The 12,944-nt window shown below is 38.4% G+C and overlaps 1 protein-coding gene across 5 annotated transcripts in view; it reads right to left on the bottom strand.

Moving 5' to 3' along the window:
- Window positions 1-282: 282 nt before the first annotated feature.
- The window catches only part of TRIM69 (tripartite motif containing 69), a 37,224-nt gene continuing 24,562 nt past the window's right edge, over window positions 283-12,944 (bottom strand). For 2 of the 5 annotated variants that reach the window (XM_027084247.1, XM_027084249.1), the window contains 4 exons: window positions 11,203-11,436; window positions 10,409-10,431; window positions 10,203-10,327; window positions 283-881 (listed from right to left, as the gene is read on the bottom strand). In XM_027084247.1, the coding sequence (XP_026940048.1) occupies window positions 340-881; window positions 10,203-10,327; window positions 10,409-10,431; window positions 11,203-11,436 (924 nt within the window). In that variant the 3' untranslated portion in view covers window positions 283-339. Of the gene's footprint in view, window positions 882-10,202; window positions 10,328-10,408; window positions 10,432-11,202; window positions 11,445-12,944 lie in introns of all 5 variants that reach the window. The other 3 variants (XM_027084248.1, XM_027084250.1, XM_027084252.1) reach the window with 3 other exon arrangements.

Genomic DNA, 12,944 nt, shown 5'->3' with positions numbered 1-12,944 from the left:
GTTGGAGAATAAGGACGGTATGATAGAATTTCTGAGCACGTTTTAAAAGGGTTCCTGAGCATCACAAACTCAAGTTGCATTTTGCTCCAGTTATAATAGGATGATGATCATGCTCATGAGAATGGCTCCTGTGTCATAGTAGACCCCAGAGAGTTAGAATGACAGCTTGAAAAGCTCCAGTGAAATCCACTTAGAACAGTGAGAACAGAATTCAATTTGTGAATCCTCTTTTCATTATTCCAGAGTTCCCCATAAATTGGGAAGAGAAACCAGTGAGACTGGTAAACTATTTCAATACCTCTTTAATAATGCTCTGAATTTATACAATAGTATGACAAATTACTGTGGATGTAAGATATGCAATGGTTCTTTATTCTCTCCACCATCATTAAGGCAAGGGCAGAAGTAGGGATAAAGTTTCTCCATGAAGGTGCTACTGAAGGTGTAAATGTGGGTCATAGTTTTAGCATTGTAGAAGGATACCTGCCCTCCTTCATAATCCAGGTATATGCCCACCTTGTTGAGATTGTTAGTCAGTTTCATACTACAGGAAGGCAAATCCAGAGCCTTTAGATCAGTTTGGTTCCTTAGTCTTAAAAGCCAGAATCCTTGCTCAGGAGTTAGAGGACAGCTGCCCTTCCGAAGGATGGATTCTCTGACGACTCCAACTGTCCATTTTGTCTTCTTTGCTACTTCTACTTCCCAGTACCACCTTCCAGATGTGAAGCCTTTTGAGCCCAGCACAGCCACACTTGAGTCAAACCTCTCTGGATCATCAGGCATTACCTGCTTCATGTCACCATGCCACACACTGGTTTGGTTTTTGGAGAGCACTAGATTTGGGTGAGCAGTTTTAGGGTCCAGAGTTAATGGAGATAGGCCTAGTAAGAAAATAAGAGAAATCAGGGAGGGCATGGGGGAAAAGGGATGAATGCAGGTTCCCATAGATAGTATTCACATAGACACCAGTGCTTTATCTCCCCATGCCATATACTCTTAGACAGGCAGGTAATTACTTATATACTTTATATTGTTTTGATATCCATGTAGCTATATTCTAGACATTTTTATATTTGTGGTAAAAATCAGACTTTACTCTGAAGCAATTATTATACTGTAATAAAAAATGCAAATAAGATAAATCTGTACTAATAAATATAAGAAAATACAAATGCTGAAAGGGTAAAGATTAGGTAAGTGGGTCCTAGGAAAGCTTTCTAAGGGCAATAACCATTTTAGTTTTGATGTAACATCTATGAGATGTATCAGGATGCTTTGGGTAAAAAAAGGCAAAAAAGGAATGAGTTAAAAACAGTAGCTTGCATGAGAGAGAAGATAAGGGCTTGCCCGTTAGAAGCAGGTGAGACTGAGCTAACTGGCACAGAATTTAGAGGACAATGGTGATAAGTTTACATTTGGTTTAATAGACACTGGAACTTTTGAGGTCTGGAATGGTTGATGCCACTGATAATCAGAATGTGGTTCACAAACTGTGTAGTTGCCAGTTTGTGACAGGATAGTACAGAATTGAGAGTAAGCTCTTGGAAACTTTCATAGAATTCTGACAGTAATTTTGCCAGTTGATTTTGTTAAAAAACTGGGCTTGCACTTTGTAATCTTTGTTATTTTAATTCCACTTTTTCAAGTAATTAATTTATATCGTATTCTACAAACATAATCAGTTTTAAAAACTGATCCTTTATCACAGGTAATTTGAGAAGTATTGGTTTAGACAAATCAATAGGCAGCAGTATAAAAAAGAATTTCTAAATAAAGAGAGATTGGAAGCATATCAGCAAGAAGGTGACACAAATACTAGATGTGAGGTAATTGAACCTTGGCACAAAATTTGATACAGGAAACACAAAAACTATTGTATGTTCACATCATGGACACAGATACAAATATGCATACATTTGTTGTTAATGGATTTACTTATACTTGGAAGGAAGATCAATCCAGTCTATCTCTCTCTTCTCAGAAAAGCTTGAATCTTTTCCATCATCCCAAGGATTTTTTCTTTCTAACAAGAGGCTTTGAAGAATCCTGAAAAGTTCCCATATAGGCTGAATCTTCTCTCTCACACAGATCCTCATCCACTTTGGGTTGTTACTTTTTCCAGTATGAGAACTAGGATTTCTTTGGAGGTATCATAAAGAATTCCTGCCAACCTTTTAAGAACCACAGTCTGCTCTCATCACCAAACCTCTGACACCTCCAGCTAGCTCAGCCGGCCTTGGTTTTGAGGATTCCTAGGAGTCAGCTTTGCATCCCCGCTTTTCTTCTTATGCCATGTTCAATCCAACAGTAAGTTCTGTCAGCTCCACATTTAAAATATATTCTGAGCCTACTCAGAATATATAGACAGATAACTTCTACAAATACCACTGGCTTCGAACTACTGCAATAGCTTTTTAACTGTTCTGTTTCCACTCTTGCCTATCTGCAGCCTATTCTGCCCATAACATGAATGAGATCATCCAGTTCTCCTACTCAAAATGCACTTATGCTTCCCATCACCCAAGGTAAAATCCAGAGTCCTTACAGACCAAACAAGACATACATGATTTACCCACTTCTTTGACCTCATTTCCCACCACTTACCACCCCCTCGCCCCATTTAGTTTGGTCCAACCACCTTTGCCTTTTGGCTGTTCCTTGAACATACTAAGCTCATTCCTACTTCAGAGACTTTACACTTTTCTTTCCTTGTCCCTAAACACTCTTTCCCCATATGTTCACTCCTTCACATCATTCAGGACTTTATTCATGCAAGTTCAGTAAAATGTTAATGATAGAATCTAGGTAGGTGTAGGAGTGTTCATTGTAAAAGTCTTTAAACTTTTCAGTATGTTTAGAAATGTCCACAGTAAAACATAGGGAGAGGGGACTGTTTGCTCAGAGAGGTTTTCTCTGGCCATTCTATCTAAAATAGCATGTTCATCTGTCTATCACTGTTTGTACTCTTATCCTGCTTTATTTTCTCTCATGAATAATTATTTACTGAGTATACCATGCTTTGTTTTCTTCACAGTAATTATCACTATGTGAAATTATTTACTTGTTCATTGTCTCTTCCACTGGAGTGTAGTCTCTAGAAGGGCAGGGACCATATCTGTTTTGTTTCCTCATATATCTTCAAAATTTGGAACTGTTCCTAGGTATTCAAGTAACTATTTATTAAACAAATAAATGAACTTCAATTAGAGTTCCATTTGAAACCTTGACACTAATTAATTTCACCATGCTTCATATTCCTGTTATCCTTGGCATAAATGCCCAGAATGTAGACTCCTCTAATGATTTATTCTCTACTGTACTTTTATCCCCACTCTTCAGTTCTTTACCTCCTCTGCCTTCACCCATCCTTCCACTGTTCCCACCCAACCCTTTCCACTCTGCCCTTTAGAACTACCTCCCTAATTATCTCTCCTGTATCCTCAGTTTACAGAATTCTCTCATCACCTCCTTAATTTAACATAAATCTGGCTGGTTCTTCCAAAAAACAAACTAACTAAAAAACAGCTTCCAGAAGTTCATGAGACTATTCATTTTCTAAATTCAGATGCCAGAGATCAGGTTGCCACCACTGCTACTTCCAGACCCATACTCTACTCATCCTCATGTAAAAACATCACTCTTCATTTGAGACTCTTGTCATTCCATTTCATATTTCCCTCTATCTCTATTTGATGCTATTATGTACAAAGTTCCTGGTTATACCCCCTGCACTTTGGGTTAACCTTACTTCTCTACCCCAAATCCAGCCCATCATCTCAAGTGATTTTACTATCTTTTATATACAGCTACTCTTCTATTCTTGCATGTCCTTGACTTTACTGCTGGTGACTTTTGACTCCATTACATCCAAGCTGTCCATATCAATGACTATATTCTGGATCTTGTAGTCATCAGGAACTATTCATTCTCTAAAATCTTCAATTCAGATATGCCATACTCTTTATTTTTTGAGCTTTCTCACTCTCATCTCTCCCTACAACCATTACTTGACTTCATTAACATCTCTGGTCCCCTATCTCTCTTTATTATCTCTCTTTCCTTCCTGGCTTAAAATCCTTCCCTAAACAGTTAGCAGTGATAGCTTTGTTGTCAATAGCCTCAACACTTTTATCCTCTTATGCTATTTCTGCAGCATCTGCCATGCAACTCTCTAACCTTGGATTTATTCAACTATTCAAATTAACACCCCAATTCCTGACCATTGCAGGAGGAAAATCACAAAATTGTGCATACAGGTACCACTACAAATTCATTATTTCCACTCTATGCTTGGCCATCAGCACTGCCCAGAACTCTTATATTTCCCAAATCAAATCCTCTCCAATTCCTCACAACAGCAATTTCAAACCTTCAACTCCCACCTCAAACCCCTATTCCAACACTTCCCTTCTCACTCCCAGGCAGAAGACTTCATCTCCTGTTTCACAGAGAAGCTACAGTACGTCTTATAGGAATCCCTCAATTCTTCCCACTCATACTGCAAACCCCACCCCACAGAATTGTTCACTTCTACCATCTTTATCTCCTTTCCAGTTTCAGAGGAAACTGTGGAAAGTCAATACCTCTCTCTGCTGTAGCTCTCACTCTTCCCTACTTCCACCAATTATTCCCTTTCTTATACTGTTGATTTCTGCCTTTCTACAGGCTACTTCCCTTCAGCATGTTTTCCATTCATACATCTTCCCTTCTTAGTGAAACTTCTCAAATGAGTGATCTATTCACTTCATTACCGCCTCATTCCAAATTACTCCTGAACCCTACACAATAACTTCTACTCATTCCACTCTTTTGAAATTGGCCTTGCCAAAGTCACCAGTTGTGGTTTAAAATATCTCTTTTCCAGTCATTTTCTAAATTGATCTTCGCATTTGGCGTGAATGACCATTCCCTTCTCTTTGACAGTCTCTTTGTTTTAGATTCCATGTGGACTTCATTTCCTGGTTTTTCTTTTATTTCTGTTGCCAGAATTCCTCAGTCTCTTCTGACGCTTCATTGACCTTCATCTGTTGTTATTCTCTATAACATGCTCTCTCTTTGACTGTATGTTCTCAGTTTCCTTAGGAAATCTCATTTACATGAATAGCTTCAGCTACCCCCACTCTATATTGATTATTCCAGCTCTGGCCTCTCTCCTAAGCTCCAGTTAGAATAATTACCCATTTGAATATATTCACTTAGTTGTCCTGTAGGTCAACACAACATGGCCAAAACTGAACTCATCAGCACCCTCCAAAATCTGCATCTCCTGTATTTCCATCCTTGACATCACCTTTCTCTATCCCTTACCACCAGTTACTGTCCTGTATATTTCAGCTCCAGGAATTCTGTCTCCAGAATCTATTCTTTATTTTCCATTCCCATTCCCATGCCTCTCTCTGGCTTACATCTTAATAATGTTTTACCTAGAGGGTTGCTATAGACTCTAACTTGGTCTTCTAGCCTTTCCTGAGGAGCAGAAACTGTCTTTTATTTCCATATCCTTGGAGCCCAACTTAATGCTTAGCATGTAGTAGGCCCTCTAGAAGAGTGTGTTGAATGAATGAGTGAACTTTGGTGATATTTTACTAATACACACAAAACTAAAGGAAATATATTAAAATATTTTAAGTTAAACAATTCTCTACCCTGGAATACATGAAAAGCCATATTGTCCATGGTTGCTTTTTCACTGCAATGGCATAGTTAAGTACTTTCAACAAAGACCAAACAGCCCAAAAAGCCTAAAATATTTACTGTCTGACCCTTTACAGAAAAAGTATCAGCCCCTATCCTAAAGCAACAGCCTCATTTATAAGGCAGGAAAGAAGAAAATATGAATCTGCAGAATAAGCAAAGGCCTAGAAATAAGAAGTATAAAGTATATTTTACCAGCGTTTGACCATGGTACATTATTATTAAAATAGCCATCTATTAAATAAATCCCATTTGATTTTCTTAAATGTAAAGTTGTACCAAAAAGAAAAAAATCAGTTTGTGCTTTAAATGATTGCTAAAAGTGAAATTTGATTTTACAGGCAAAGAATACAAGAAGAAAAACACTGTGATCCTGAGACAGCTAGAATTTGCAGGGTAGAGTAACACAGAGGAGGGAGCTGTACATAGACTTTCAAACATCTACAAAGGGATTCCCTCAAGGCTGTGGCTGAATATTGCCACATGCATGCGGTGAAACTCACTAAGTCCAGAGAGAAAATCTCCAGAAAGCAGTAGGCCTAATAATTTCTAGAGCTCACACAAGACTGGGAATAGTTTTCAATCCTGTCAGCCAGAATGGAAAAATGTTATAGTATGTAGAACATCAGACAGAGTACTCAGAAGGTTAATACCTTAGAAAATTGACAAAGTTAACCCTAGATTAAAGGCTGCTCTTGAACCACTCTCACAAAGCTTAAAGGCTCAGCAAAGCTTAAAGTGTCAAAAGGAACAAAGTTATTTCAAATAACTTCACTAAATGCCAAAGTTAAATCCATAGAGCTTAAAGGATTACAACAAAATTCAGCAAATAGCAATGTAAAACTGATCATGTTTGACAGCCAGAAGAGACAAATCTCTCATGCAAAATTCCAAATAATTTATGTAGATACTCCACTCTCAAGGAGGAGGGAGCATAACTACCTACTCCTTAAGTGTGGGCTACACATAGTAACTTGCTTCCAAAGTATACAGTATGGAAAAGGGAGGGGGGAATAACTTTACAGTGGAGAAACTTGACAAACACTACCTCAGCTAGGTGATTAAAACCAACATCAGCAGTCGTAAATTATGTTGACAGTATGTATGCTTGATATGATGTGATGAAAATGGCACTTTAACTCTGTGGTTTTCCTCTCAATAACTCATAACCCTGGTCTTATCATGAGAAAATCATCAGACAAATTGCAATAATGTGGCATCCTACGAAATACATGACTAGTATTCCCCAAAACTGTCAAAGTCATCAAAAAACAAGGAAAGTCTGAGAAACTGTCACAGCCAAGAAGAGCTTAAAGAAAAATGACAGCTAAATGTAATGTGAAACCTTAGATGGGATCCTGGAATAGGAAAATGACATTAGGTAAAAAAAGAAGGAAATCTAAAGAAACTATTGACTTTAGTTAATAGTAATGTATTAGTATTGATTCATTAATTATAAATCATGTATCACACTAAATATAAGATAATAATATAAACTAGGAATGAGGTATACAAGAACTCTCTGTACTATCTTTTCAATTTTTCTGTAAATCTAAAAGTATTCTAAAAAAATTAAGTCAATTAAAAATTTAAAAAAATACCAGCCATGCAATGCAGCAGGAAAATATGACCTAGAGTCTCAAGAAAACTCACGCAACAACATGTTAGAAATTACAATAGTGGTGGAATTAGCAAAGACATTAAAACAGCTATTATATATATCTTCCATTTGCATGAGAATGTAGACGAAACAATAACATGGTATGGAGAGAAACTGAAGATATAAAAAGACACAACTTTTTGAAGAAATGAAATGTATCTGAAATGAAAAACATCTTGAACAGGATTAACAGAAGATTAGACAGTGCAGGTGAAAAGATGAGAGAACTGGGCTTCCCTGGTGGCTCAGTGGTTGAGAGTCCGCCTGCCGATGCAGGGGACACGGGTTCGTGCCCCCGTCTGGGAAGATCCCAAATGCCACGGAGCGGCTGGGCCCGTGAGCCATGGCTGCTGAGCCTGCGCGTCTGGAGCCTGTGCTCCGCAATGGGAGAGGCCACAGCAGTGAGAGGCCCACGTACCGCAAAAAAAAAAAAAAAAAAAAAATGAGAGAACGTCAATAGCAAGAGAAGCTATTCAAAATGAAGCACAGAAAGAAAAAAGGCTAAAAAATGCTGAACATCAATGACAAGTGAGACAATTTTAGGTGGTCTGACATATGTAAAATTAGAGTTCCAGAAGGAGAGAAGAAAAGGTAGATAGGTAAAAAAAGCTCTTGAAGAAATAATAGCTGACATTTTCCCAAACTTGGTGAAAACAATAAACCCATTGATCCAAGAAACTCAATGAACCACAAACTAAATAAATAAAAAGAAAACACACCAAGATCCAGCATAATCAAACTGGTGGAAACAAGTGACAAAAAAAGTAAATCTTACAAGGAGAAAAGAGATGGTACATACAGAGAAATGAATATAAAAATGATAATAGACATCTCATCAGAAACTATACAAGTAAGAAAACAATGGAGTGACTTTTTATATTAGTGAAAAGAAGTCTATTAACCCAGAATTCTATATGAGGGAATATATCTTTCAAAAAAATAAGGTAAAATAAAACTGTGGTGGTATCCAAACATTGTCAAGAGAAAACCCAATATGTAGTGAAAGATGAAAAAAGTGACATAAAAATGGAGATTGATATTAAGAGAAACAAAAAGAGTCTTCTAGATCAGCGTGGACAGTACTCCATATGGATGAACCAGAGGCCAAAGGGAGGGGAAAAAAAGAAGCTGAAGGCAAAGCGAAAGAAAGAAAAGGGGGAAAGCAAAGCAAAGGCAGTAAAAGCAGTGAAGGGTTTGGCCTGGTAGACTCTTAAAAACAAAAAATGTCACATGGGATAGATCTTTGATTAGAATGTATACATTAGTTTCAGCTTCCACCAAATGAAAACTTTATTTCCATATTTTAACTTAGCCTTTTTCAATTTAAACACAGCGTAACTTCTCAAATTTGTTTTGGGAACTTTAATAAAATACCTTTTTTTTTTTTTTTTTTGCGGTACGTGGGCCTCTCACTGTTGTGGCCTCTCCCGTTGCGGAGCACAGGCTCTGGACGCCCAGGCTCAGCGGCCATGGCTTACGGGCCCAGCTGCTCCGCGGCATGTGGGATCTTCCCAGACCGGGGCACGAACCCGTGTCCCGTGTCCCCTGCATCGGCAAGCGGACTCTCAACCACTGCGCCACCAGGGAAGCCCCCTAAAATATCTTTTTTGATGGAGTTAAAAAAATCAAAAAGATTGACATTATCAAGTTTTAGCAAGGATTTGGAGAAACCAGGACTCTCATTCACTGGAGGTGGGAATTAAGACAGTACCACCACTTAAGAAAAAAAATGTGATAGTTTCTTATAGTTAAGCATATACCTAACATACAACCTAGCAATCCCATCACGAGATATTTACCCTAAAGAAATTAAAACACAAAGATTTGTAAACAAATGTTCAGGCAAGTTTATTCATACTAGCCATAAACTAGAAACTACCCAAACGTCCATCAGTTGGTGAATGAATAAGCAAATTGTGATGTATCCATAAAATACAGTGATTGATACATGCAACAACATAGGTGAATCTCAAAAAGCATTTTGCTAAGTGAAAAAAGCCAAACAGAAAGGACTACATAATATATGATTCCACTTATATGAGATTTTAGAAAAGACAACTAAAGTGAAATAAAGTAGATCAGTGAGTGTCAGTGGCTGAGGCTAGAAGAAAAGGATTGACTGCAAAGGGGTATGCGGGAACTTTCTGGGATGACAGAAATTTTCTATATCTTGATTTTGGAGATGTTTACATAAGTGTATACATTTGTCACACTCATCAAATTGTACTTTACAATTGGTGAATTTTATTCTGTGTTAATTATACCTCAGTACTGTTTTTTTTTTCAGTGTCAGTTACCTGGAAAAATTAACAGGGATAGATTTGTGATTTTCATTAAATCAGTAACTACAAATAATGAGTCTATATGAAGTCTATAAAAAACTTTATTTAGAGCTTTATTTCTGTAATGATTTTTATAGATCTCTAAACAGTCTCCTAAGATGAGATAACTCCATGTTATAAACGTCAAGCACAAGAGGAACTGTATTCATACACACGGTGAGTATGTACAGTAACCTCCTCCTCCAGGGCAGAGATGCCTCAGGGAGTTACATAACTGTTTTAGAAAAACATTAAAATATTGGTTGTCACATTTGATAGAACAATCAAACAAAATGGTAGGCTGAGAAGTAATTCGGACATCAGACTCTGTTTACCAGTACAGAGTCATAAATTCTTAGATGATGGTAAGAGAAGAAATTCAGTCATACCAACTAGCCTTCTTTTGGCTAAACTTCACCCCTCCCTCTGTCCAGACTCTAATGTACTATTTAGGGCCACAGAAGACATCCCACAGATGAAACATAAAGTGGGAGCCCCAGGAACAAATAACTACTACCCACTGATACCTGGAGAGAGAGTGGACTGCATTTCCCTCCACATCATATACTGGATGGGACCTTTGAACAGGCCTGGGTTCAGCTTTCTGGAGATAAGCTCTCTGGGTGTCAGCACCCTCATTCCTTGCTCCAAGCTGCAGGGGACATAAATCATTTATTCTTAGACATCCTCCAGGGACTGAAGGAAGGGTATTAATACCACAGGAAACACTTACCTATCCAAGAGAGGTGTGATGTCCTAGGAGAGGAAAGGAGAAATAGAAAGGTTAGATGCCTGTTCATCAGCTCCAGAAATTTCTTTGGTCCTACTGGCCACCACCAGAATTTGATGGTCAAAACTGTGATCCTATGCAGATGGTCCCCATCCCATTGCCACCAACTCCTCTCCTCCATATGCCTTTTCTGATCTTCATCCTTCATCTATCCCAGGATAAACTGGCTTACTTTGCTCTGATTTTCTAGAGTTCCCTTTTACAGGGAACAAGAAAGAAATTAAGGTTAAGCTATTTTTGCCTACACTGCCACATAGTCTCAGGAGAAAAACACAGTAGGTATTCCAACCCCAAGGCCACTTTTCCTTACTCTGGCTAATCAAGCTTCTGATCACTGAGGTAGTAACCAATGCCACTTTAGAGGTGAAGCGTGAGGAAGCAAAAATTGACCAACAGCTTTTCAAACAGGTCAATTTATGATTGCTGAGAGCCAGTAAAAGATACAACTTTTTGGCAACATTCTTACTTTTGAGAAATAAAGCTTCAAATTTCTTTATGGAGAAATATTAAAACATGCTGTTTTAATGGCATTTTATTATCTTCTTTTCTAGGAGTGTGAAAGTAAAGCTTTCAACTGAGTATAAGGTAAAAGCAGCCTCCTGCTTTTCTCCCAAGGAATCTTAAAAGCACTACAGCAGTTTTTTTACCCTCCTGGAGGGGAAAATCTGCTTCTACACCATTTCCAACCCTCTTTCCCCCTCTATTGTACCCATAGTCATGTTGGTATGGAGTCTCACTTTGAGAAAGTCGAAGGAGTTCTGCTGTTCCATCCGTGCCTGGATGCTCACCAACATCTCCCTGGCTAGGAGGCACTGTTCTTGAATGTGGCTCAGATTCAGCTCCATCTCCTCATTCAAGGCTTTCCCCTCTTCTCGGAGCTCATTTAAAGCGTCCTTTTCTTTGCTGTGCAGGAACTGATGCAGCTTTAGAACCTCTGAGGAGATGTGTTGCTGCAGATGTAGCTTGTTTTCCTGGAAAACTCCATGATCACCACGATGGTAGTTATTGAGATTGACACTTGAGGATGGGGGCCCACACCACTAACACTCATACAACTTGGGAAACATTATAACAGAAAAATGCATGCAAATGGCTGACTATCAACATTCAACTGTACGAAAAGGAGCCCTTTGGGAGACTTACTCTGTCTTTCCCAGCTAGTTTAATAGTTCAGCACGAAATAGTCAAAAGTCATCCTAGGTTCCTATTACAGTACTGAGGTGGTAACCAATGCCGTATTAAATAAGACCATGGGGTTAATCAAACATTTTTAAATGAATGATAATTCCCTTTTATCCAGAAGTACAAACCAATATCTACCAAGTGATTCTGTTAGACTGGGTCCATATGAGGCTGGAAGAACTGTCCTTTTTTAAGAAATGAGAACTAGGGGAGATGCAATTCCTGCTGCCAGGACAATATAGAAAAAGCAAGGGATGGGCAATGTCTGAAGCACTGAAATTGATAACTGCTACACTGGCATCTCTTTTCTTAGGTGACCTCAACATCCTCATGGGTACGCCATCTGACATCCTGGCTTCTCAGTTCCTCATCATCATTTCTAGTGATTTTTACCTTTATCTACTCGTTCTTTTAGTCACATTGAGGATTTTATCATCCCCAGCAATTGTACCATCTCTAAAATTACTTTTTATGCTCAGTTACTCAGGAGCCCCTACTGCAACAATTATTGGGTCTCATTGAAACTTCCTGTTTATTGACCCCTTCATTTCCATTCATCAACTTCTCTCTCTTCGTGTCCCCTATTATCCAGCTTACATTCTATGGTCAGTCATTATAATTGCACTCTTAAAATAGTCTTAACTCTCCCTGTCCTCTAGGTCAGACTTTTCCATTTTTCCTTTTACCTATTTCACCACTATCTCTCAGTCTTATTTGTTGGTTCTGTCTCCTCTAACCAAGCTCTAAATATTAGATTACTTGATATTCTTCCTGGGGCTCTTTCCCCTTCTCATTCTACACTGTCTTTCTAGGTAATAGCCTCTCCTTTCACAACTTTAAATACAATCTATATGCTGACTTCTTATTTTCATCCTAGTGCAACTTCTGAGCTCCAGATTCCTATATCCAACTGTCTGTTTGATATCATCACTCACCTCTCACATCTAATCAATCCCCACATGCAGGTAATTTTTATTTCCAAAGCATATGCTGAAGCTATTTATTTCTTTTGATCTCTACTGCCTTTCTAGTCCAAGCCATCATCATTCTCTGGGATCACTGCCGCAGCCCTCTGCTAACCATTATCCTTGTCATTGTCTTTCTCCAATCCATAGTCCACATAGCCACCAGACTGATGCTTTCAAAATGAGATGAAGCCATGTCCTATTTAAACCCTTTAATGACTTCTCATTATTCCCTGGATGAAGTTCAAAATTCCTAACATTATCTACAAGGGCCTACATGATTGGCCCCATATCTGCCTTTTCAGTCTCATCTTGCTTACCATGATCCAGCT

This window comes from Aethalodelphis obliquidens, unplaced genomic scaffold (genome assembly GCF_003676395.1).
Source record: "Aethalodelphis obliquidens isolate GAN/ISIS:26980383/991018 unplaced genomic scaffold, ASM367639v1 scaffold51, whole genome shotgun sequence".
NCBI classification, from domain to species: Eukaryota; Metazoa; Chordata; class Mammalia; order Artiodactyla; family Delphinidae; genus Aethalodelphis; species Aethalodelphis obliquidens.
The sequence above is the reverse complement of the archived record's forward strand: the minus strand, read 5'-3'. Positions and strand labels throughout refer to the sequence as shown.